Genomic DNA, 26,596 nt, shown 5'->3' with positions numbered 1-26,596 from the left:
GAGCTCTGCCCTCTGATACCAAACGGAACAAATCCTCCACATAACAGGCCTTCTTAGAGAGAGAGATCAGGTTCTCCCTTCATGTCTCTTCTTCAAGCTAATCATGCCCAGCTCATTTGAGTAATACTTGAATGACGCGGGCCCAAGGCCCTTCACCATGCCAGTGGCCCTTCTCTCAGTGTACCCCAGCTTAGTAATGTCCTTCAAACCTTGGTGCCCAGAACTGGACACAACACTTCAGACGAGGCCAGAGTATAGTGGAACACAGGGCTTATACTACTGTTGGGTAACCAAGACGGATACATGCATGAAACAGATGGTGTGATAGTTTGATAGAATATGCTTAATTGTTCAAATGATAGTATATAGTGGGGAGGGGAAGGGAACAAGTATTTATTAAGTGCCTACTATGTGACAAGCACTGTGTTAAGTGCTTTACAGATATCTCATTTGATCCTTACAACAACCCTATGAGGTAGGTGCTTTTATTATCCCCATTTTTCAGTTGAGGAAACTGAGGCAGAGAGTGGTTTTAAGAGTCACCTAGCCAGTTAGTATCTCAGGCTAGATTTGAACTCAGGTGGTTCCTGACTGCAGGCCCAGAGCTCTCTCCACTGTGCCACCTAGCAGCTCTTATCATGGGATAGCAACAACAATAATAACAACTAGCATTTATATAACACCTACTATGTACCAGGCACTATGCTAAGCGCTATGTAATTATTATCTCATTTGATCCTTCTGATAGCCCTGGGTAGTAGATGCTATTATTATCCCCATTTTACAGGTGAGGAAACTGAGGCAAACGGGTGAAGGGACTTACCCAGATCACATAGCTTGTAAGTGTCTCAGGTCTTCTAAGTGTCAAGTCTTCCTGATTCTAGGCCCAGTCCTCCTGACTAGTACAGCCCATAGGGACCTAACTTTTTCCCTTTGAGTTCCAGTAATATTTCTCCATGTTACTTGTTTGGCACAACCATATGGTATTCTGCATTGTGACTCAATTGTTTCATGTGCGTACATCTTGTCTCCCCAACCACACTGCAAGCTCTTTAAGGGGAAGGATCCTGTCTTCTTCTCTTGTCATCTCATCACCTCCCTCTCTACCAGGCCAGGTGTGGTACTTTAGGAAAGGTAAGTTAGAAGGGATTTTAGAGGCCATGTAGTTCAAAATTAAGTCGAGTTTTATTTTATAGATGAGAAATTTGAGTCCCAAAGAGGTTAAGTGACCTGCCCAAGTTGGTAAGTAGCAAAGCTGGGATTTGAACTCAGATCCACTGACTCCCAAGTCCAACATTCTTTCCACACTGCCAATTTTGCCATTACCTGTCACTGTTAGCTGAGTTCATGTTCAATAGAACTCTGGCACAGCCAAATAACTTTACTCCTGAGGCTAGCAGCACTTAAAAAAAAATCCCTATGGTCCATCTGGGTTGGCTTGACTTAATTCAGCTGTCCAGTTCTGGTGCAAATGAAGATTCATTTGCCATGCAAAGAGGATAATACAATAGCCATTTATTCAGCAAGTATTAATTAAACACCTACTTTTCCTAAAATATACCTGGCAGGTAGAGAGGGAGGTGGTAAGATAACAAGAGAAGAAAATAGGATCCTTCCCCTTGAGGAAGCTTACAGTGTGGTTGGGGAGACAAGATATAGACACGTAAAACAATTAAGTCACAATGCAAAGTGCCATATGGTTGTGCCAAACAAGTAATATGTAGAAATGTGTGGTATAGGAGCTCCAAGGAAGAAAGTGAGGTCACTATGGGCTGAACTAGTCTCGGAAAGGCTTATGAAGGAAAAGAAATCTGAGCAGAATCTTGAAGGATCACAAGGATGAAGGAAGAGCACTGCCATTCCTAATAAGAGCAGCAGCAAAGACTCAGAGTGAGGAATAAGCCTGACATGTTGAGGCAGTGAGAAGAGGGAACTGACTGTAGTAGAGGGTTCATTTTGGGAAACAGAGGGAGATAAGGTGATAAAGATAGAGTGGAGCCAGCTTTGAAGCAATACGTCACGTGGCAGTGTCTGAAGAAGATTAATCTGATAGCTGCGTGAAGGATAGATTGGATGAGGGAGAGAGCAGAAGCAAGGAGACTGTTGAGAACATTGTGGTAATTTGGGCATGAAATGATGGAGACTTGAATTTAGCGTGAAGGCAATGGGAACAGAAAGGTAAGAGAACTTGTAAAGGGAGGATAAACAGGATTGAATGAATAGCTGGATGTGAGAGAGAAAGGAGAAGGAAGAGTCAAATATGCCTACCATTTTGAGACTGGGAACAAGCCACTGATGGTAATAAGGAGGTTGGGAAGGAGAGCTGGTTTGAGGGATAAGAAGATGAATTCAATCTTGGCCAAATTCAACTTGAGAGGATAGTAGCAAGTATCTCCATTGCTAGTGGAAATGAAAAGTCCCATGAACCAGGAGCTTTTTTTCTATTTGTATCCCCAATTGTCTGGTGATACAAATAAAAAAGTGAGATGATCCCTGCTCTCAAGGAGCTCATGCTGTAATGGGGGAGATGACAGACATGCAAGGTTTCAGCTAAAAGTCAGTTAGAAAGGTCTCATGGTCTTTAGGGTGTGGCAGCAAAGCAGAAGGCAAAACCTCTTATTTAAAGTCACTTCCACGGATAAAATCCTATCAGTTTCTGATGTTGAGCCATTTGACAGTGTCAAAGCTTTTGGTAGCAATAGTTTTTTGTTTCTTGTTTTTTATGTTTAGGTAGGGGCTATTGCCAGGCTGCATCCTAGGATGATGGCTGCAGCAGGCACTGGACAGGAAGCATTGCCATTCCTGAAGCTTCTGGGTTCAGGGTTGTGGGCTGCCTCCATTGGGGTCTGAAAGGAGATGGTGGTCAGGGAGGAGGAGCTGGTGATGAGGCACATGCTGCCTCCTTTCTCTCCCCCAGGGTGCCCCACACTGTCTTAGCCAGGATGGTGCCCTGTGAGTGGCTGTTGGCTGGCAGTTGGTGGGTATGGCTATTCTCTTCTTCCCAGAAGTTGCTTACCCATGTGATGCCATAGTCTTGTTCATTTCAATATTTATTGGCATCCAGGTCATGCAGTTAAAGCAGAGGATTTAGACTCAGGAAGATCAGATACTGACTAGCCTTATGACCCTCAGCAAGCCACATAACTTTTTTGTGTCTCAGTTTCCTCATCTATCAAATGGGAATGATAATTGCATCTACCTCACAGGGTTGTTGTGAGGATCAAATGAGTTAACATTTTGCAAACCTTAAAGTGCTACATAAATGCTACCTTTTACTATCATCATCATCATCACCATTACACCAGTCTCTGCTGCCCAGAGATCTTAGGTCCAACCAAAAACCTTTCCTCCTTCCTTTATCTCCCCTCCTCATTCATCTCACAAACACAGCATAGAGTGAACATGAAAATCTTGCACTAGTTGGAGTGAGTTGTGTATGTATTCACAGAACACATATATTTTCAACCTAATCCATAAACCCAGAGGTCACTGAGAACACATGTATTGTCTTTAGTGGACTGCTCAGTAAGTACAATTATGGGGTTGGTAGGGGTAGCAGTTGTGGGGTGGGGGGTGGGGGACCAGCAGAGGATAGTGAGGGGAGAGCTGATATTGTGGCTCTCTCAGGCTCATATGAATTATGTCTAGACAAAAGGACATCAAGTCTCACAGTCCTATTCTCACTACTGTTGAGGGCTTTTTCAGGTCTAGTAAAATTATGTGGGTTCATGACCCTTCTGTTAAGGAGCTGAATCCTTAATTCCTGTTCAGGGAAAGAGTCTTCAGAGCTTAGAGAGCCCAAAATATATTCAGGTTGAACTTCCCAGCGTAAACAAAAGGAAGGAAAGGCAAGGTGCCATGAGCAATCGTTGCTTATGCTATGTGACGAGAAGTCAGTCAGATGTCTTGGGCTGGCCTGCCTCTACCTAGACATGAGATAATGAGTAAGTCACTTAACATCCCTGTCTGATTCACAATCTGTAAAATGAAGAAGCTGAACTAAATAATCTCTAACATCTTCCAGTTCTAAATCCTATGAAAGTATGATAATTATTTTCAGTCGTTGCTTATCACATATCCCAGAATGCATTGTTGGATCCTAGGTGATTTTAGAATGAGATTACACCACTTAAAGAAGCTTGCTCCCACTGAGTTTACTATCTAATTTAGATGAGGTAATCAACAGTCTAAGAATAAATATAGATACAGATATGGGTATGGGAACCTATATCTCTGTATCTATAGCTATACATGTATAGATATCCATACATACACGTATATACATATGTATATACACATATAAGTTTTTATATATATATATATATATATACACACACACATATCTATATATCTTGTTAATAGGCATTCATCTAATTATCCAGGATGAGACACTTGTGATGGCTAAGTTGAAAAGACACTGTTGATTTCTTTTTTTTTTTTTTTAAATGTGAACTTCCTGAAAAATTGTCAGATATATATTTGAGGCACAGGTTACCTCCCTCCTTCCCCTACACCCACTTTTTAGAATGGCTATATTCTAGCAAACTTGGCTATCAAATGAATTTCTATAAAGGAAATAATATAGGCTCGTTGATTTGCATTCTAAAATAAGAGGTAGGGGCAGCTAGGTGGCGCAGTGGATAGAGCACTGGCCCTGGAGTCAGGAGGACCTGAGTTCAAATGTGACCTCAGACACATGATACTCACTAGCTATGTTATCCTGGGCAAGTCACTTAACCCTGATTGCCTTGCAAAAAAATAAAATAAGAGGTAAATTCCCACAAGGGAAAAAATCCTCTAATAATAGTTTGAGTTGAAATCATCTGGTGGCTACTAAAAGAATGGTCAGAACTCTTCCTGATTTCTCAGATGCTGTTAACTATGCCCATGCCTACCCTGCCACACTCCTCAGACCCAAAGGATTTTATTATGTGTCTGAAGATCCCTTTGCTGCTCTCAGACCTTTAGTGTCATGGATTTACACTGTCCAAAAGAGCAAGGCTGTACATTTGCCAACAGGAATTTCATTCTGACATAACATGTACTTATCATAAAAGTTTCTTAATTTTTAGGCTTCTATTCATGTGAAACCCATTTCCTACTTTATCATCATCTATAAGCTTGAAATTCTGTACACTGAATTAAAATGAGGGACATTGACACTATACTTACAAGGTTGATGTGTACTATACGATGAGTGCAGCAGTGAGCCTTATAAGAAAGCAAGCTGGACATTTGGGACTGACAGGAAAGTGCTTTGTCTTTCATATGCCAAGGCAGCATGCATCAGTGAGCAATGAACTAACTAGAATCTCCAGGGCTACTTCTTTTCATAGCTTGGTTATCTGTCACCTTGCCCAAGTCATTTAGCCTCCTTGGGCCTCAGTTTACCCATCAGTAAAATGAGGGGGTTGAACTGGATGGGCCCTGAGATCTCTTCCAGCTCTACATCTGATCCTGTGATCCTTTGGTTTCCACGGCTGAACTGGGAGAAAACCACCAAACTGTCTCCACAGTTGTATTTGGAATCAGAAACAAAAAAAGATGACAAAACATTTTAAAAATGTACAAATGCTTCATGATTAGTCAGTGTTGTACAGCATTTTAATATATACTATTTTATATTAATCTATTCAGACGCATTGCTTTAACTAAAGCCAGATGCCCAGAAATGGCCTCAAACCAGCTAAGTTGCCTTTTATTCACAACAGATTAGACACCTTAAAAATAGATTTTGTGTCCAGTTGTGAATGGAAAAGATTTGCAATAGGTCAAGGAGCTAGAGCTGGGAAATCAGCTCTGGTAAAAGTAATTCATATTGGAATTAGTTATCATCACTGGCAGTGTTTAGAAAAGTGTTATCTTTGTGTTGAAGAGCCAAGCAAAGGATATCCATTCTCTTAGCTGTCAAAAGGGCTATGATAATTGGCATTCTTCCCCTTTGCCTGCTCTGTTGAAGTCATTAGAGGATGTGCAGAAAAGAACTGGGTAGACAGACCAGGAATAAGTGCACTTTTTGCACAATTGAGAGACATGGTATTGTCTCCAGGTATGAGCAGTGAATGAGGCCTCAGGAGACCTTGTCTGTTCTGCTTCCCAGAATAACTGAGCTCCAGGAGAAGCTATTGAACCTCCCTGCCTCAGGTGCCTAACTTGTAAAATGATCTGCCTCTATTGAACATCCAGAGACCCAGAGGAAGACAAGAGAAATGAAGGCTTTGAGCATGTGGTTCTCAAACTTTTTGACCCTTTTTACACTCTTAAAAATTGAGGACCTCCCAAAGAGCTGTTGGCTGTATAAGTTATATCAATCATAATTTACTATGTTAGAAATTAAAATACCTTAGTATCATAATACCCCTGAAGGACTCTTGGTGACTCCCATTTTGAGGACTTCTGCCATAGTGGTTCTGTATACAGATTATTGGAGGAAAAGCTTAAATAAAGTCTTGCCCTTCTCTTTACAGACTGGCTGCTTATTAGATAGTTGAGTTCCACTGATTTTTAAGCACTCATAAAGCACATAGCCCCGTATTAAGCATAATAGTTGAGAAGGAGGATTCAAAATCAAGGTAAGGAATTTAGATTTCCAAACCATGGTGGCTTTACTTACCTATCACCAGCAACCACCATGGATCCAGTTAAACTGGCTTTCCTTGACTATGTTATGATCATTTTGGGATTCATTATAAACTTTTTCATCTCATATAGCCCAGAGTTTCTGGTGGCCTTGTGCTACTGTTGGAGAGATAGGTTAGTCAGCTTCTCAGGGTTACATACTACTGTTGGTAGGTCACTATAGTTATTATATTTAAGTTCTTTCACAACAAGGTGATCATGTCTTCTCCCCGTGTCTCTTGTATTGACAAGTTCTCAGTGAAATGTGTAGTGAATGCTAAGTGATTTTCTCATTTGTTGAGACATCACATTGATCAGAATGCCACTGATTACTCATACTTAGTGAAATAGATTATGATTGAGTACACCAACTGAACATTTTAAATGAGGGCCAAAAAGATTTTGAACTTATAACACTTAACAGATTCTATTGTTATTGGAAATATCCATCTTTGAAAATTTTGGTGTTCTGTTTAGCTTCTTTAGCTTCTTCTTTAGCTGCACGGGCCAATTTGGAGGTCATGTGTCTCATCATGTCAGCACAGTATATTAAAAGGCAAGGGTTCTTAACCCTTTTGTGCGTATGTCATGGATCTTTGGGCAGCCTGGTGATATTTTTGGACCCTTTGCAGAATAATATTTTTATTTATTTATTTAGGCAATTGGGGTTAAGTGACTTGCCCAGGGTCACACAGCTAGTAAGTGTCAAGTGTTTGGGTCTGAGGCTGGAGTTGAACTTCAGGTCCTCCTGACTTCAGGGCCGATGCTCTATCCACTGTGCCACCTAGTTGCCCCAAGAATAATATTTTTATTAATTTACTTATTTTTAGTTTTCAACATTCACTTCCACAAGATTTTGAGTTCCAAATTTTCTCCCCATCTCGTCCCTCCCCCCATCCCAAGATGGCATTCATTCTGAATACCCCTTCCCCTAAGCTGCCCTCCCTTCTCTCTCTCCTCCCCTTCTCTTATCCCCTTCAATTTTCCTGTAGGGCAAGATAGATCAGAATAATATTTTTAAAGGTATAAAATCAGAATAATGCTTTTAAATGGATAAATCAGAATAGTGTTTATAAATGGATAAAATAAAATACATAGGATTGTAAAGGAAACCAACTATATTGAAATGCAGTTATCAAAATATTTTTAAAAACCAAGTCCACAGACCCCAGTTAATAAGCCCTGTTCTAGAGGGGAGAACCCGATACTGGGAATTAGAAGACCTGGGTTCTAGTCTTAACTCTTCTATTAACTACTTGTGTAACCTGTTCCCTGTTTAACACAAGTTTTGTGCCAGTTTCCTTATCTGGAAAACATAAATGGTAACTTCCAGACCTGTCTCACAAGATCAGTGTAAAAATGCTAGGCTCATAGATTTGAGCTAAAAGGGCCCTTAGACATCATTTGGTCCCTCCCACATTTTGCAAATGAAGAAACTGAGGCCATGAGATGTTAAATGACTTGCCCAGGGTCACACAGGTAGTAAGTAGCAAAGCCAGGATGAACAAAGATAAAGCACTTGAAAAAGTTAGACACTATCTGCAAATGTAAGGCATTATGTAGTTTTAAGAGCAGAAAAGAGGAGAGAAGGAACATAGTGTCTTTCAGATCTTGCTTTTCAAAACAGACTCAATGTGGAGACTTTAATGAGCCAGACAGCATCTGACTGAATACCAAAATCAATGCAGATTTCCTCTACACCATGCATTAATTCAGTACGGAGCTGGTAAATCTGAGCTGTGGGGAGCCTGCAGTTTCTAGAGAAGTCAATGCCATCCCATTAGTAGAGCTTACATCCTGTATAAAGGGAGAGAATGAGCCAGCCCCTCAGGGAATTTGGGGACATGGAGAGATGGGTAGAAAACCAAGAAAAGGAGAGGGATAGGGGAGGGAGAGAACCGAAGGTGAAATATCTGGTGGGACAGAGCCTTCGGGAGAATGACTCGCCCTGCCAAGGGGCATGGATCAGCTTGAAAGTACAAGTCATTTGTTGGCACTTATTCTGTCTTAAGTTGTCCAAAGGGAATCCTCCCCCATTTCTTCTGAGCCTCCTCCAGAATTTCAGAGATACCAGTGGAACATATGAGAAGCCCTTAGGGAAACTAGTTCTGCCATTATTTAAAGCGGAGGTTTTTCACCTAAGGTTTGTGAACTTGCTTAAAAAAAAATCAATAATAGCATTTCAACGTAATTGGCATTCAGCATAAATGACCTATGAATTTTATGCATTTAATAGTATTCTTCTGAGAAGGGGTCTTTAGACTTCACCAAAGAGGTCCATGACCCACAAAAAAAATTAAGAACCCTTGCTTTAAAGTCATCAAACACAGCTCTTAACATTTTACATTTTCTCTTCCAAGGGGTTTATTTTTTGGTTTATCCATTTAAAATTTACACTTTTTTATTCATTCATTCCAAGTCAGAGGTGCCTTAATCAATAATTTCTGTCAACCCTTTTTCAAAGTTTACTGACAACTTCCAACTGGTTCTGAATGACCTTAATGTCCCATCTAGCAAAAGCTCTGGAAAAACAGAAATTACACAAATGAATCAATAATTAAAAGTTTCCTCAGAGCCTCTGAAAGCAGTCAGTCAGCAAATATTTATTAAGCACTTAATAACTTGTGGGGTACAGGAACTAGGTGGTACAGTGGATAGTGCCAAGCCTGGGGTCAGGCAGACTCATCTTCCTGAGTTCAAATCTGGACTCACACACTTAGTAGCTGTGACCCTGGGCAGGTCTCTTAACCCTGTTTGCCTTAGTTTCCTCATGTGTAAAATGAGCTGGAGAAGGAAATGGCAAACCACTCCAATATCTTTGCCAAGAAAACCCCAAATGGGATCACAAAGAGTAGGACACAACTGAACAACAACTTGTTGAGTACTGTGTATATGCTTATCCACATAGATGTAGTTTCTAAGAGTCTTTGATGTTACCTTTTATAGCCCTCCAAAAGCATTTCCAAGATGATTGAATTCACTTCAGCAAATCAATTAAGTATTACTTGTGCTGTGGGGAAATACACAAGGCATAGTTTCTGCCCTCATGAGGCTCAGTCTAGTAAAATTTTCTTGATTTCTTCAGTTTTCTCTGTAGCCAAGGGATATTTGAGAGAAGGAACATAAATATTGCTTGTTTATGCTACTAATGTTTCCTTCAGCCAGATGAAACATTGCAATTACCCTGATATATCTCGGATAAACTAGTAAATGTTTGCGTGGGCTTGATTTTTTTTTTATTCCATTGACACAGCTACTGTGGCTATCATAAAATTTGCTCTGCCAGGCTAACACATATCACATCTAGCAGAGGGAGGAAGAATTCTAAGAACGTAAGAGCTAAAGAGACTTCAGAAATCACTTGATCCCAGCTCTTCACTTTACAGTTGAGTAAACTGAAGCCAAGAGAGTCATGACAAATCAATAATCTCAAGTAACTTGATTCTCTTCATTTGTATCCAGTTTCCCCAAAGTCTTTTGCATTTCTGTTGTGAGTGGAGTTAGTTCTTTTTAGCTAGTCTGGGCAACTCAAATTATGAAAAAATAAGTGTTATGAATAGTTCAGGGGCAAGGGCCAGACAATTTAAAATGTTCCCAAGGACTCATGATTTTCAGGGTGGCTTTGCCTGGACACATATATACAAACAACTATATCCTACCCACTCTGTAGATTGTAATGAATCATCATTTCCCTGCAAACATATTCTTCACAAAGAAAATTAAGTTAGAGACTAGTTTAACAAGGAACTAGAGCTCTTTTGCTAATTATGCAACAGATTCTGACATAAAAGTAATATTCACAATATATTAATTATCAACAAATTAATACAATTAATATTAATCAGTCATTAAAGATACACTGGTCAAAATAATTTGTAAATTTCATTAGCCCTTCTAAGGAGACCATGCAAAGATGAAAAGTTTTATGAGCAGCAGGGGGAGAATTATTGATAAATAAACCTTTCAGTGACTTGAATAAATAATCAATAATCTAGGAGTCAAAATCCTGACATGTATAAGATGCAGCATAACATCAGATGGGATAGAATTATAACTATGAATTTCATTCATAAACTTGCCTTTAAGTATTTCCTATTTACCCATACATATTTAAAACATATTTAAGGGGACAGAGATGAAGAGAGGCTCAACATGTGATCTTTAGGAAAATTACACCAAAACTATCAAGTGTTCAACCTGTTCTAAAGAGAACACTATTTCTTAACTCTTGCCACAGTGAAGTTCCTACCTCTAAATTTTGAAGAAAAATTTTAAGGTTGAAGAATTTAGACCAACCAGGAAATGTTATAGAAGCTATAAAGACTAGGACAGGTATGAATAGGCATGAGCTGAATCTGGCCCTGAAGCAAGAACCAGTAACTCCCATTTATCCTTGCAGTTGGAAAAATACAGCTCAACTATCAATACTAGTGGTACTTTCGAAGGCCACAAGATGCAGAGAGTACTTCATGAAGGTACTTCCCCTCCTTATATATGCAAATTTTAGATAGGAATTAAAAACTGTTATATGACTTTTAAATTCTGGCAGTTTTATCCCTTTTAAAAACTTAAATGTAAGAGGAGCTATTTTCCCCCAAAGAGCAAGGTTAGTTACATCTTTGCTTCTCAGAGCAAGAACATTTGTTGCTAATATTAAAGCTATTTCTATATTTTCTTTTCTTTTCTCCAAAGAGAGAAAATAATAATGATTTATATATTTCTGTTTGTGGCTTTCCTATTTGTGAACTTAAGAAACCAGCATTCAATCTGCTTCTGATGCCACACCTTCTTGCCCCAGTCTCCAATTTATTTATCACTATTTATTGAATAGAGTACTGTGCCTGGAGTCAGGAAAACCTAATTTCAAATCTGGCCTCAGACATTTACTAGCTGTGTGACCCTGAGGAAGTCACTTAACCCTATTTGCCTTAGTTTCCTCATCTGTAAAATGAGCTGGAGAAGGAAATGGCAAACCACTCCAGTATCTTTGCCAAGAAAATCCCAAATGGGGTCGTGAAGTTGGATACAACTGAACAACAGCACTAAACAGAGCTGTGCTCCCTGTTCTTAAATTTTTAAAGTAAATTAGGCAGGATGGTTTTATGTATTCAATTTCAAAAAACAATCTAAGTTGCTTTTTACTTATGGAACTATAGGGAGGTTAGCCCCTTGTTCATGGATCGGTGGCTCTCAACAAATAAAAGGTTTCTGAGCCCTGTGTGATAGATATAATTTCATAATGTATTCCATTCCAAGTCATCTCCCTTTTGTCCATTTCATTTTTTTCAATTTTTTAGGTCAAGAAAAATGAAGTTCCTAAAGGGCCAATAATGTTTAAGCCTTCAGTGGTTTTCCATCCAATATAATGTCTTCAGAAAAAATTACATTGGTAAATTCTGATTAAGGGTGTTCCACTAACACCACAGTTATATGAAAATGTATTTTTAGTGCTGAACATTAAACAGTGGAGAAATGACCACATATGAACTGCTCATGCATTCAAGATGGGGTTTCCTTGATTTGCATTTAGATGGGAATTCCTTCAGCTCAGATCCAGGATTCTTCCTCACTCAGTGTACTTAGAAAAGCATTAATTTTTACTGGTGAAGTACCAATATATGCTTGTACAACTGGGACACATCATAACACTAGTGTTAATAGTGTTGCCTTTATGGGCAAAGGTTAGCTATTGAATTGTTGAATTGTTTAGAACAAGCCTCCTTTGATATCTCTCCAAGAAGGCAATGAACTCCTATTAACACAGGGTCATTTCAATATTTCTTGTAATGGTAGCCCAGTTTCAGACAAGGAGGTGTGTTGCAATGGCTTTTTCTTTTGTTTGCTTGTTTCTTCAATATTTGCAGCTTAGTATACAATCCAAACAGCACTGCATGTTTATAGTTGGGTAACAAGTGACAGCTGCTCATCCTCAGGCATATTTATTTGTAGACATGAAAGTTAAAGTATATAATGCAGTAAAGGTTATCTCAGGAGCCACACAGAGTAAAAAACTAATATGATTTATGCACGTCAGCCAATGATTGTTCTGTGAATTAACACAGAGATCAAGTTTCCTACCACGTTTCTGACTCCATCTGGGCTGATATATTATAATGCATAAATACAGGCTGTGTCTCATCAAATATCTCTAATCCAGCACTTAGCACATAGTAGGCCCTTAATAAATGTTTATTGATTGATCTATTCCATTTGCCTCATTTTCTTTGCATTTAATTTTAAAAAACACACATCATATGCATCTGAAAAGGTCCTCAATTACTTTTTTATTTACAAATTTATTCACTGGGATAGAGTCACGAAGTAAGTCTAATTTTCACAAAGTTCCCAGGATTGAGTAGTCATACAGCATTTAATTATCACTTCATACCACTCAAATTATAGAATAAGAATGCTCAGTCTAACACAATAAACTGGAAAAGTGATACAAGACTTTGCCACTAAGACACTAATAGCTTAGAGTCAATTTCTAATGTACCAAACATCAAAAAAGCAATGACTAAAGACTTAAGTGCTTATTAAGAGTTTAAGCACTTTAACTGAAGTGCTTATAGGATACTCACATGAAACCAGCAACCCCCAGAAGCCACACCTTTCTGAGCTGTTTTTAGTTCTTCAAACACCCCTAACCTTTGCCTCCACCAATGAGTTTGTGATTTGAATAATGGGAAGAAGAAAGTCAAGGGACAGCTTTTTCACCTCCTTAACTGTTCCTCCTCCATCCCCTCCATGCCCCATGTTGTTGATTTGTGGCTCATAAAGGGTTGTTTTTAAGAGTAGCTAGATGCCAACATATTCAGCCACCCATACTTCAGAGCACTGGGATTCTGGTGAGTTATCAGCATGATTATTTGTTCCCTTGTTCCCATCATAGCGAATGAACCTCCCTACTAGTCCCTTCTGACACACCTAAGAAAAAAATAAAAACATATCCATTCATAAAGTCCTAATACAAAGACAAAACCCACCTACTACTCTTTGTAGTGGGCAACAGAAGGAAATAACCAAAATAAAGATTCCTTTATGTTACAAAGTCCTCAAAATGGGGACCAGGGCTTCCCAGCTAGAGTCCCTGTTACCTCCATTGCTTCCACAAGACACTTTATAAAATGGACCTCAGTGACAGTGATAACAGTGCCCACCCATGGGTCAGGTGTGGTACAATCTGTTTCACTCTCCTACCTTGTGGTACCCTGACAATAAAATAAAACCAAATTTTCTTTACCACTCCCCGAGCACAAATTATCAGACCTGGATGAGTATGGTTATCACTAGTCATTTACTGTATGCATTAATGTTACATGCTACCTCTTTAGCCATGCTGGGATATTTATTATGAAGTACAATGAGTTCTGCACACTAGCAAAGAACAACTCTAGCATAAGGAACAACTTACAACCAACATGAATAACTGTCATCTTTATTATAAGGTGGTGGAAGCAAACCAAGGGATTTAAGAGATGCCTCTGAGCCCCTGTCTTCACGGAATGATTGATGGCTCATCTTTGCCACCCACCATTTCCAGGACTTAGCGTGAACTGGAATTTACATGTCATAGAACTTTAATGTAAGAAAACAAATTCTTAATTATCCTGAGAAATGTAGGGCACAGGCAAAAGGGATGGCAGAGAGTGCTGAGATAAAGCAAAAACATAAATAATGAAAGGAGACCCATTTAAAAATAGGCCACCTTGCACAAAATATAAGTATTTTGAGCTACAAACACATACATAGTTAGTATATTTACCTTCCATAAACAAGCACAGAACAAGGTCATAAATCAGTCTCAGCTCCAAGAGGACGGCGGCAGATCCTAAAGGTCACAAAACTGAGCAGGAAGGGACCCTTGAGACCATTTAGTCCAAACCCCTCATTTTACAGATGAGAAAATCAAGGCCCGGCCTTATTTATTGGTCAAAAAATCAGTGACTGTTACTCGTCCCATCGACTCGTCTTCTTTCTTCCTTATCGTTGTGCGTAGTCGGTGGAGGACTAGTTTGTCGGTCACGAGTGAGTCCTCTTGCTGCTCCAGATAATCAAGCAGGATCTCCACATAGCTTAACGCAGCACCGTGGCTAATGTGACCCTCTGGGATCAGTTCTCGCTCATCTCCTTCACTGTCGCTCGGTTCCACTTTGATTTCTTCAGCGCTTGTCATCGTCTCGTTGTCAGCCGGTGACTGGTTGCCTGCTTCGTGGTAGCGGATCCCTCGCCTCTCTTCCGCGCGCGCAGCACGGCTCTTTTTGTGACCTCTGGGCTGCTGCTGCTGCCCGTGCACCAGGAAGCCGGCTGATGGAATCCCTTCTTCATCTGGGTCAGAAATGATTTTGCGCCACGATCGTACGATTGTGACCGGCTTCACTAAGTTCCACGCTCTGACCGCTTGAGTGATAGCGTCCTGAGCGGTCAGGGTGGTCCCAAAGGATTTCATGTCATGCCCCTCTTGCACGTGCTTTCTTAATAATCCCGTTCGGTAGTGTCGCTTCATGCATGCTATCACCCCCTGGTCCATAGGCTGAATTAGAGCGGCCACGTTTGGCGGCAAATATTTCACAAAGATGTTGCCATCCTCAGACTTGAGAAGACCTTCACTGGGTTTGGAGGGTGCATAATCTAAAAGTAGGACGGCTCTTTCTGGAAGGCCTTTAGAGAGTAAGTGCTCCCGGACCTGGGGAACAAATTTCTTATCAAACCATTCTTTGAAAATGGTGCAGTCCATCCACGCTTCTTTGTGGTTAAAACAATCAATGGGCATATTTAATGGATTGGCTTCTCGAAGCAAATGCAGATGTTCTGCTTTCCCAACAACACACAGTTTCAACTTGTGAGAACCAGTTGCATTTACGCAACACAACACAGTTAGTCTCTCTCTACTGAGTTTATGGCTTGGAATAGGATGTTCATTCTCAAAAGCCAATGTCCTTGCCGGTAAGGATTTCCAGTAAAGCCCAGTTTCATCAGCATTGTAGATCTGCTCTGGCTGCAACCTTTCACTTTCCGTAAATTCCTCAAAATCTTCCCGAAAATCAGCAGCAGCTGACTGATCACCGCTTGATTTCTCACCTTGGTAATTTAGCTCTCTAATCCCATGCCTCTGCTTAAACCTGGTAAGCCAACCAGTAGAGGCATTAAAGTCCCCTTCCATTCCTAACGCATTAAAAAAAGCCTTTGCTTGTTTTGCACAAATTATCCCAGACACTGGAGTTCCTTCAGCTCTCTGCTGATTAAACCATTCCAACATTGCTCTATCTAGCTCCTTGTAGGTAGACTGCTTCATAGACTTGCGTCTAGCCAGAAGTGTTGCAGAGCCTGAGCTACTTGCATAGGAAAGTAGCTGTGCCTTTCTCTTTTTTAAGTCACGAACGGTCTGTTCACCAATTCCATACATGATAGAAAGCTGCCTTGTGTTACCACCTTTTTCCAGTTTTTCAATGATTTCCAGCTTTTCCTGGATTGTAAGCACAACTCGTTTACGCTTCATCGCTGCCATGGTCAAAAACAGTCTGTATACAGCACTGGAAAAGAAAAAGAGAATCACAGCCCTTTGGCTGACAGCAATAAACAGTAGACACACAGTTTTGGCATTATGGGCAGACTTTTTTTTTTAATGGTAAAGTTAGCAACCCTGATAGTCTGTCCACAGATAATTTTTATTTTATATGGTGGTCTATCAAATTTTAATGATCTTAAGAAGGAAAAAGAGAAGAACCAGGATTGGTTTATGGTTTGTTTGCCTGCACTGGCCCCTCGTCTTCTACCCAGATGGTGGTGCAAAGGCTGGTGGGAGTTAAGACTGCCTCCCGATGTATCTTCTTTTGCAGTCTTCAAGGGTATAAACTAATACATTTGTCTTCTTTTCTAAAGGAGTATGCCCAAGGAAATAGCAAATGTTAGTCACTCCATGTTACTGGCAGACAATAAAGTTACAATTCTCTGTCTGCTTATTTCCTGAGCAATACCCAAAGGACTTGAGTCAGTCTTTTCCTCTCCAAATAGCAGTGTTGAAATGCAGGGCCATCTTTTGTCATTAAAGTAGTAATATCCTATTATAACATAATTTGCTTTTACACTGATTTGTATGTATAGTGGACAGGTGCTGGACTGGAGTCATGAAGTAGACCTGGCTTCAAATCCTGTCAGTGACTTCTAACTTCCCATTTGTGATCACAGGCAAGTCATTTACCTGAGCCTCAGTTTCCTTATCTGTAAAATGGGGATAATAATACAAGCAACAAACCTCAAAAGTTTTGTTGTAAAATTCAAATAATAGCACCTTCCAAATCTTAAAGCACTATATAAAATATAAAATATTACTTTTCATATGCCCCAAAAGGTAACCACATAATATAAAAGACTAATACAATAATTTCCTATAACCCATGCCTTAATTCAGTGTCCCAACATGAGAATTACAAAAAGGTTCCCATTGTATACTACCTTAAACACAGCCTCGCTTAACATAGCCACTGGGTACATGAGATTTGATATGATGGACAAAATGTTTAATTAATTTTCCAATAAACTGAATATAAGATGGAGGATTTTGAGGTATTTGTTTTTAATCAAGATTCTAGTATGGGACTCAGTTTCTTGATTTCAATTGTGAGAATTTTCCAGTATAAATACAGAATCTTATTTTATGATCTAAAATCAAGAGTTTTACATGGTGATCACAATTAATTTATATTTCTATAGTCACATAAGCATTAGAAAGCACTTTGCTCACAACAGTCCTTGAGAGAGCCAGCGCTTTATAAATAAGGAAACTGAGGCTTTGAGAAGACAAGGGATTTAATCTTAATCTGAAACTTAAGGGATCACCTAAGAAGTTGTGCAGTGACAACTATTAGGCCAGGTAAAATATATTTTTATTTTGATGCACTAAGTTTAAAGCTCTGATAGAATATTAAGGAACTGGGAAAAATCCTTCTGCATTAGTGCTCTTCATGCATATAACCTAGGCTATCCTGGAAACTGAGCTTCAATTCAGGCTCTAAAACAAAAAGGGGATTTTGGATTAAATTGAGGTTCTCTGATTACCTCCAGACTTATCCCTCCTTTCTACACATAACAATGATAATAATAGCTAGCACTTACATAGCACTCTAAAGTCTGCCAAGCATTTCAAATATTATCTCGTTTGATAACTCAAAGTTATCTTAGTTTAAAAATGATTGTTATTTTTCTTTTAAAGCCTAAAAAGACTCAGGATTGTCAGGCTGCATTTTAGTTAGTTGGGTTTTTTTAAAAACAACTTCTGCTGAAGCTCCTTTATTGTATAACAGAACCACAGTATCTCAGAGTAGAAAGAGGCCAGTTATTCCGTTTATACATTTAGTTTTATATATAAATATATTTATATTCCTTTAATAATTTTGGTAGGCAAGGATCCCTTCTACAGCATCCAACAAATGGTCACCCAGTCTATACTTGAAGATCTTCAGAAGTCCCCTACCTCCCAAGGCAGCCATTCTACTCCTCACTTTTATGTTTCTCTCATATAGGAAATATGGATTATTTTTCCTGGGTTCTCAATTAATTAACTTTGAAAATCACTAAATATTGTTGTTAATATTAAGCAACATGAGACAAAGTTAGTAAGGGGTTAAATAGAATAACAATCTTTGATTCTGGGAATATTTAAATAGTTTTTTAATTGGCTATAAAAAAGTCACAAACCATGTTTAAGGCCATTAAAAATAAGCAATGCAATCAAAAGAAATCTGATTGTTCTACTGCATTCTTTTCAGCAAAGTTAAAAACACAGTCTTGATTTTTTATAAGAAAAAAAAATAGAGTAAGAAAGAGCAGGTGGCAAAGGGCATAGATAACAAAGTTCCATGACAAAGCTTTTGAATCTTATTTACATTCACATTTTTACTCCTTTTGTTATCCTGTCAACCTCCATTTACTGGCTTTCCTTTCCTTCCATAAAGACTTCATTGGCTATATTTAAGGGTGTCCTCACATCAGCAATTTGGTCGTATGCATCTATTTTTAACTGGTTATTACTCACATTAAAAAAAAAATCACTTTCAACTGAAATCCTTGTACAGAAAGACTAAGCTCAGACATTTGCTGTTTCAAAATAATATGGAAACTTCACAAAGGTTTCTATTGCCCAAAACTACCATTAGGTATTTTTAAGGGGCATCTCCATGGTATTCAATTTATATTAAAAACTAAGATATGTATAAATAATTGGTCTTTAAGATTGAAATTAAATTTAATTCACACCTTAAAATTACCCCCATTCCCCCATCCCTGTTTCCTTGGGAAATCACTACCCTATTTAAAAGAACACAGTCCTCAAATTGATGAATGTTTCATGGAATACAGAAACATTAGGTTTCATTTAGTCCTTCTGTTCTTCCTCAGCTAATTTTCAGAGCTTCGACATATGAAAATGTCCTAAAAAAAAATGTTGCAGTGGATGGATAGGTGGCCTCCAAGTCAGGAAAACCTACTTTCAAGTCCTGCCTCTGACACATACTAGTTATGTGAGCCTGGGCAAATCACTTAACTTCTCAGTGCTCTCTGAGTAACTCTTTAAGACTTTATAGCGAAGAAAGAACAGTTGCAGATCTACATTGGTAGAGGGAGTTTTCGCTCGAGGAGTTCTTGACACCAATGAAATCAAAAGTCTAATGAAAAAAATATATATATATATGTATATATATATATACATATATATATACACACAAACTAATCTTCACATTAGACACACTGAAAAGTTGTGTATCACTACATAAAGTCTAGCCAAAGTGTTCTGAAAGCCCCATGACAATTATTTCAATTGGAAAACATCATCAACCTTGTTTGTGGGGGAGGAATCTTTTAATCTTAGATGGGATAATTTTATTCTTTAGAAGTAATTTTGAGGCAAAATTCTGCTTTTAAATTGTGTAAAAGGCTTAGCCTGATCTGAATCTACATAATAGGAATGGAAAGAGCTCTGGACCAATATGAGTCAGGAGACCACCAATTTATTCCCAGATCTGCCCCTAACAGGGTTCACTTATAAAATGTGTGGTCACCTTGGATGATCTTTAAAACCTTTTTGAGCTCTAAAATTGTACAAATTTTATAAATAGGCAGGTTAGCCCTGCTGCCTTCACTTTACTACTATGTAACATATGTAGCGCAGGCTCTTAAGATCTGAAAGGGTATTTAATTTAACCCTTCTTTTTATGAGAAGGGCTTTACAGCCCAATGAAATGAAGCAACTTGGTCATTTAGTACAACTGGCACTGAACAGGAAGCCTTTCTGTATTTTTTACCAAATGCTTATCCATCCTCCATTCAGAGACTGTCAGAACTGAGAAATTCTAGGGCTGAGATTTGAACCATGCCCATTCAGTGCTCTTTTCTTGCATCTTCATCATTCTATTAAAACTACTCTGAGGTCTTTTCTTGCTTCCCTACCCCCAGATCTCATCATCAAAAGACTTCTCTCTGGCATATCCCATCAATGTGGTTTTTTTTTTTTTAAGTCAGCAATACCATTTCATCAGTGTAGAAAGCTCCCAGTGAGAAACTTCCTCTCCCAATGATCAGAAACTTCCCTACAACTTGTCTCAGAGGACTGCTTAGGGGTGTTCCATTAAACACCTTGCTCAGAGTCGCCCAGCCAGCAAGCCTTTGAGGCAGAGCCGGAACTCCAGGTCTTCCTGACTCCAACTCTTCTGCCACTACAAGTCCACTATCCCCATCAACATAGGAGCATTGAAATGTTGCACATTGAGCCTTCCCATCACCATGAACAGACACCCTTGAATAATTTCCCTCATTACAAAAATTATCCAGATCCTGGTCACTGGGGTTCACAAGTCAGCTTCAACTCTTCTTCCTCCTCCACTTTCTCTACTGAGTCTATTACCAAATGTCCCCACCTATTCTGTTCTGACAAAATCCTTTCCCCGGGCACCACCCATCACCACTTCATAACAGTTTAAATGGTCTCTCAAAGGTCTCCAACTTCTGCAGAATAACCAAAAACCCTTTCCTAACATCTTTGCCTCCATCAGACATCTATTTCCCTACACATAAGACTGAGCTACAGATTCTTTAATTGGGCTTCCTAGACCTTATACCAACTAAATCATGTCCTGAACCTCACTTTTCAGTAATCAACGACAATACTTCCTTCCACTCATCGAGCTCATCTGCTTGCTCTATGCACATAACTTATAAAAACACATTTTCTTGCCTCTGTATATACCTTACTGTTCATATAAAATGCCCCCCTCCATCTCTACCAGTTTACACCCAGCCCTGACTTTCAAAGCATTCTCCAAATGACTGCCTGACTGTTCAAGCCTCTACTCAGTACACTGTCAACACATAGATAGTACAAAGTTCATCCTGTATTCATTTCCACTTAAACCGCTCTATAAATGTATCTGTAGGTTGTTTCATGGGCAAAGACTTGGTCTCCCTGAGACTATAAATTCCTGGAGGGTAGCAACCATGTCTGATATTTGTTATGTTCCCCAGAGTATCTATATAGTAGTGTGTTCAGCACAGAGAACAGCTTAATTTATCTTGCTAACAAGAAAGCAACAACTTCTTTTAAGCCAAATAGTATCATCCTGAGTACAAGATGGAGTCAGTCATCAGAGGAAAGTGAAGTGTTTCTCAAGCCCAGAAAGGGAATTTAGGGCCATAGCTTGAATGACAAAATCATGCTTGGCTCTTTTTAAGTGATGTCTGTCGTATTACTACCAATAGTAAACATCTACGAGTCCCTTGCTAATCATATTGTGTTCTTAATAATGTAAAGGCTTTACCTTTTAAGATTGTTAGATATTAACTGGAACACAATTAATCCAGAAAAAAAAATGGACTTATCTAGTTTAATCCATTTTCCCCACTTTTTTTTTTTCTTATTTACCTGTCACTTCCTTAGAAACAGGTTTTCAGGAACTTGCTGAGCTGTAGGAACAGGTTGCCACTCTGTCTGAAAATGTACTGTAAGATAATTGCCTATTATAAAGAGATTACAGCAAGTTTTAAAAGAAAGGCTGTTCTTTTGTGGCATTTAAAATGATAACTTGGAAGGGAAGCAAAATGAAGGCCATGTCATTTTCCCCAATTATTATGGTAAAGATAAAAAGTGTTCATTAGCACAACACATTTTTAACTTTGCAAGGTTTTGTGAATCTGACAAAGGAGCATTTTCCATAATATCGTCAATAAAAATTACTGACTTTTTTCCTCAGTAGTAGAAGCTGAGGTCTTTGGGTGGTGATGCAAAGAGGTAATGTGGTGGAAAGAATAATTAATTGCACATCAGAGGGACCTGGGTTTAAACCCCACTTTGGACATTTACTGGTTATGGGACCCTTGGGCAAGTCCCTTCAGCTCTCTGGGCCTCAGGTATCATCTGTTAAAAAAGATGAAAGTGGCTTAGATGACGTACAAGGACCCTTCCAGCTCTATCTCTATGATCCAGTGGTGGAACTTTTGACAGTTCATTCCACAAATTAACCCACTACTCTTGAGTTCTTGCTTGGATCAAGGCATTGCTTTATTCTCACAGCCATAAGAGAAGAGCTCAAGCATAGAGTCTGAATGCTTTGAAGATGTTCCTCCTGGAGTTAGGACAGGGCTAAACTTTTTATAATCTTTTGAGAAGACTCAGAAGAGGGTGATGCAAATGCAGGAGATAAATGAAGCTATCAAAAGCGAGGAGGTTCATGAAGATATACAAAGCAGAATTCAGGGAAGCTCAACAGGTGGGTAAAAGGGGGGAGTTGGGATAGTCTGATAGAAATATTTCTATATTAATTGATTATAGCAAGTGGAGCAAGTGCTTTCCACTGCTGTACCTAAAAACTGCACCAAAGGTTTCCTATATGAAAGCACTTTTTTATGTGGTCTTTCAGGGTGGGAACACCTATAGTCTACTGCAGTCAAGCTCTCTAGAAGTCAAGCTCTCTAGAAGTACATACACTAAAATAAGACAGGCCTAGAATCCCAGTTCCACACTAGTATCAATGCCAGAGTGAGAAATCATGAGTTAGTAACTTTGCCACAGGCTCCTAAAACTGGACTGCTTGCTGCCAGTCAGGTGTTAAGGCATCACAGCCCCACTATGTAAAGCTCTCAATGGTTTATGGGTAAGTAGCTAGTTTCATTTTGAATATTACTAGTAATGGGGAAGGGGGGCCATAAATGAAATGTGATAGTCATCAAACTTCATTTAAATTACTAAGCTTCAACTCACCCAATAAGACTCTAAATCAAGCATTTATTTAAACAAGAGTTCTTAACTTTGGGGCCCATGCATTTAAAAAAAATTGTTAATTGTATTTCAACTAGTTTCCTTTGTAATCTTATACATTTTTAATCATTTAAAAACATTATTCTGAGGGGTCCATAGGCTTCACTACATAGCCACAGGGGTCCAGGAATAAACAAAAACAAAAAAGATAAGAAATCCTATCTAAAAGGATTTGCTAATAATAAGCACAGGGCACACACACCTTTCCCAGGTGAACTGGCTTGATTTCACCTGCTTCCTTTTTGCATTTCCACCATCTGGAAGACATGTCTAACTAAGCCAATGAAACAGCGCAAGGGAAGGCAACAGGAAGGAGAAGCGCCTTGATATTCTATATACTGGATAAGTAGCCTCTAAATAATTTAGAGATGATTGTACTTCCTTGCATCAGTTATTTTAAGATTTTTCTTTAAGCTTAAGAAGTAAAAAGAACTTGTACCCTTGTGTCTGCATAGTCTTAAAATAATTTTTTGACTAAATTTGCTGCCTCTTAACTTTTAAACCCCTTTCTATATTTTATAATACTGCATTTTGCTATGTTAGAATACAATTGATTCTCCAGCTCCTTTAACAGCCAAAGAATCATCACATGTGTAGCTTCCATGGCTAATAATGCCTTAGAGTTCCCTGATGTAATAACTTCATTATCATTTTTAGTCATTTCCACCCATGCTTTAGTCTCAGGCTTATTCGACTCTACCCTCACCATTTCTCCACAATCCAATAAAACCAGACTTTTGCTGTAGAAGCTATTGGAGAGACACACTGAATTTGGAGTCACAGTACCTGAGCTCTGCTCCTTATTACCTGTATGACCCTGGGCAAATCACAACCTCTCTGAACCTCAGTTTCCTTTGGAAAAGAAGGGGTTGGACTGCATGAACTCAGAGGTCCCTTCTGTTCCCAGATCCAGCCTATTGCTATTTGAACAAGGCGCCTCCATCCCTTCCATCACAGCAGAGGGCTTATCTTGGAATCCACTATAAACTGGATAAGTTCTGTTGTTTCCCCCTATAAAGCTTGGTATCTCCCCATCACATTGGTTCTCTCTGGTTCTCTTGGGGGGAATTCTCTGACATATCCAGGGGTATGTTTCACTTGTATTACAACAACAAACCTATCCTTTAGCATGTAAGATGCTGCCTTCAGTCATTTCTGTATCTACACTTCAAAAACTACTGCTCTAGAGGAAGTTTTACAATGAGCAGAAAAACAGATTTCAGATGCATCTTTTCTTTTGTGTATATAAACTTTACAAAGATATCCTATAAAAATTTCAACTTATCACTCTTTTCATCTTACTCCTTTTCTGAAAGGAGGGCATAAGGAGCCAAGAAATGGGTGTAAACTATGGGCAGAGGAAACTGCCCCATATTCATTCAACTCCAGTGGTTCCCTTACCTCTAGGATCAAATATAACATCCTCTTTGACTTTTAAAGCCCTTGGTAAACTGGCTTCTTCCTACCTTTCCTGTCTCCTTACACCTTACTCCTCACTCCATAACTCTGATGCAGTGATAGTGGCATCCTTGCTGTTTCTTGAACAAGACAATTCCACCACTCCTTTTCCAGACTCCAAACATTTTCTCAGTCTGTACTTCATTCTATGTGTCATCTCCAGCCTCTTCGTTTCTCTGACTTCTTTCAGGTCTCATCTGAAATCCCATCTTCTTTAACCTTGGAGCCTTCCCTCTGAGACTACTCCAATTATCTTGTATATCTTGTTTGTATATAGTTGTTTGAGTGTGGTCTGCCCCTTAGGTTGGTGAACTCCTTCAGAGCAGACACAGTATCTGGCACATAGTAGGCACTTAACAGCCAGTTGCCTTACTGACTCAGAAATAGACAAGAAAAAAAAGTTGCTCTTAATGTCTTAAGGAACTGTAAGACCTGATTCATTTAAATCCCCCAATTACTCTTCCCTTCTCTCCCCCTCCCCAGCAAGGATGCCCACAGTGATTACATGTAACTGGTTCTGAGGGCTGGAGAGAGGCCAGGAACAGTGACAGCTCCTCGAATCAGGGGAAGGGTCCCTGAATTCAGCAAAGAAGACAAGACATATTGTCTATGGGCGAGAAATGGGCAGGTCACACACACGGGGGTTTCCACTGGGGTAGCTTGCTTCCCTTTTTCCTCGCCCACCCCAGCTTTTCCAGCTACTCATGCAGCAGCATCGATGCCTGCCAACTCCACTTGGCCTCAAATCCTGCAGATGCAGGGTAACAGGCGTGGCCTGGCCAGATTTAGATTTGTTAGCGAGACTAAGGCTCGGGCCCACTTTCAAACTCCCAGGTCCCAAGAGGCCTCGCCACTATGGATTTGGTCCCCTCGGGACTTGGCTGGGGGTGGGAGTGGAGGATTGGAAGGCTACAGGCTGAGTAAAAAGGGGAGTGGGAAGAGGTGCGGGGCTGGGGGCTGGGGGAGCTCGGTTCATAGATCTTTCAGCGTGGTCAGTTCTGGGAGGAAATGTAGGGTTGATGGGGATGGAAATTTGGGGTGGGTAGGGGCAGTGGAAAGAGTTTGGGGTGTCCGTTCCAAAGAAATGGTAGAAAATGCAAAAGTCTTCCCCCTCCCAGCTCTGACAGCAGTAACCCTCCCAACCCTCCTTTTAGAGACTATCCCTCCTCCCCTTTCGAAGGCCTCCCTACTACTCCATCACTGTAACCTCCTGCTCCCCCCCCCCGCAAATGGTTTGGCCCGATACCAAGGGAGCTTAAACCTACCGGACCGTACCACCCGCGGGCGAGAAGCAAGAAAGGGGGAGTAGTGGTAAGAAAGGGGCTCTGGTTCGCTCGCTCGCTCTCCCTCCTACGACAGCGCCAGCCCCTGCCTGGCGGAGGAGGGGTTGCGGAAGGACCGGCCAAATGGAAGAGGCCAGCGCGGCGACGCGGTCCGACCAAGTCAGCACTGCCCCGTGCCACGGCCCTTCCTCCGCCTTCTCTCCACCTCCGCCCCCTCCAAAAAAATCACTCACCCAAACATAATCCCCCCCCCCCCCCCCCTTTCCCCCCCCCCCCCCCCCCCCTTCCCCCCCCCCCCCCGGGGAGGAGCCAAAAGGGGGGGGGGGGGGGGGGAGGCTGAGACCACTGCAGCAAAGCGGACCGTTCCACCCGGGGGAGGGCGGGGGGAGCGGAGGGAGGGGAACTGGAGAGGGCAGAAGCCCGGAGCGAGGGAGGCCGGGGAGGAAGCGGGTGTGAAGTCTCCGTTGGTGGCCCCGGGTACCTGCGGCGGCGCGGAGCGACCCTCAGGGCTCCGGGGGAGGGGGGATTCCCCGCGGTGAGGAGACCCGGCTGCGCCAGCCGGAGGAGGCTCGCGGAGGGGAGGGGAGGAGGGAGGTGGGTTGTCCCGACGGGGGGCGGGTCCCTAGAACCCCGTTTCCGCGACGGGGCGGTGGCGGCAGCGGCGGCAGCAACAGCAGTACCGAGTCGGAGAGCCTGGCGGGGAGGTGCCGCCGGTTCCCCGGCTCCGCCCTCAGGGGCGGGGGCGGGGTTCGGGGGAGGGCCCGAGCACCGGAGCTCCTCCCTGACCCGGCCCCGGCGGGTGAGACCGGAGAAATCGAGCCCTGTCAGGCCGAGCCCCGGCCGCGGCCCTCCCCCACCGCCCCCTCCCCGCCGTCCAGCCCACCTCGAGTCCCCGCCGGGCGGCCGCGGCAGGTACCCGGGACTTCCTCCAGCC

The 26,596-nt window shown here is 40.8% G+C and overlaps 2 protein-coding genes across 16 annotated transcripts in view; one reads left to right on the top strand and one right to left on the bottom strand.

The window, feature by feature from the left end:
• The window catches only part of PRKAG2 (protein kinase AMP-activated non-catalytic subunit gamma 2), a 452,810-nt gene that overhangs the window by 331,393 nt on the left and 94,821 nt on the right, over positions 1–26,596 (top strand). The window contains exon 1 of one of the 8 annotated variants that reach the window (XM_027840949.1): positions 10,853–11,093. The exons of the other annotated variants lie outside the window; for them this stretch is intronic. Coding sequence (XP_027696750.1) covers positions 10,953–11,093 — 141 coding nt within the window. The 5' untranslated portion in view covers positions 10,853–10,952. Of the gene's footprint in view, positions 1–10,852; positions 11,094–26,596 lie in introns of those variants that run through there. 8 annotated transcript variants of the gene reach the window in all.
• LOC114027093 (jerky protein homolog-like) lies at positions 14,041–26,583 on the bottom strand. Of its 8 annotated transcripts, none has more exons than XM_027840952.1 (3): positions 26,144–26,231; positions 21,530–21,606; positions 14,041–16,839 (listed from the first exon to the last, which is right to left on the bottom strand). In XM_027840952.1, exon 3 carries the CDS (start codon positions 16,124–16,126, stop codon positions 14,540–14,542), a length of 1,587 nt encoding a protein of 528 aa, XP_027696753.1. In that variant the 5' UTR covers positions 16,127–16,839; positions 21,530–21,606; positions 26,144–26,231; the 3' UTR covers positions 14,041–14,539. The 8 variants fall into 8 exon arrangements, with proteins under 8 accessions (XP_027696753.1, XP_027696755.1, XP_027696754.1 ...); XM_027840954.1 differs by having other exon boundaries at positions 14,041–16,151; XM_027840953.1 differs by lacking the exon at positions 26,144–26,231 and adding an exon at positions 25,645–25,757.

The sequence above is a fragment of the Vombatus ursinus genome, unplaced genomic scaffold (genome assembly GCF_900497805.2).
Source record: "Vombatus ursinus unplaced genomic scaffold, bare-nosed wombat genome assembly UNPS02014852.1, whole genome shotgun sequence".
In the NCBI taxonomy this organism is placed as follows: Eukaryota; Metazoa; Chordata; class Mammalia; order Diprotodontia; family Vombatidae; genus Vombatus; species Vombatus ursinus.
This window is presented reverse-complemented; position numbering and strand designations above follow the sequence as displayed.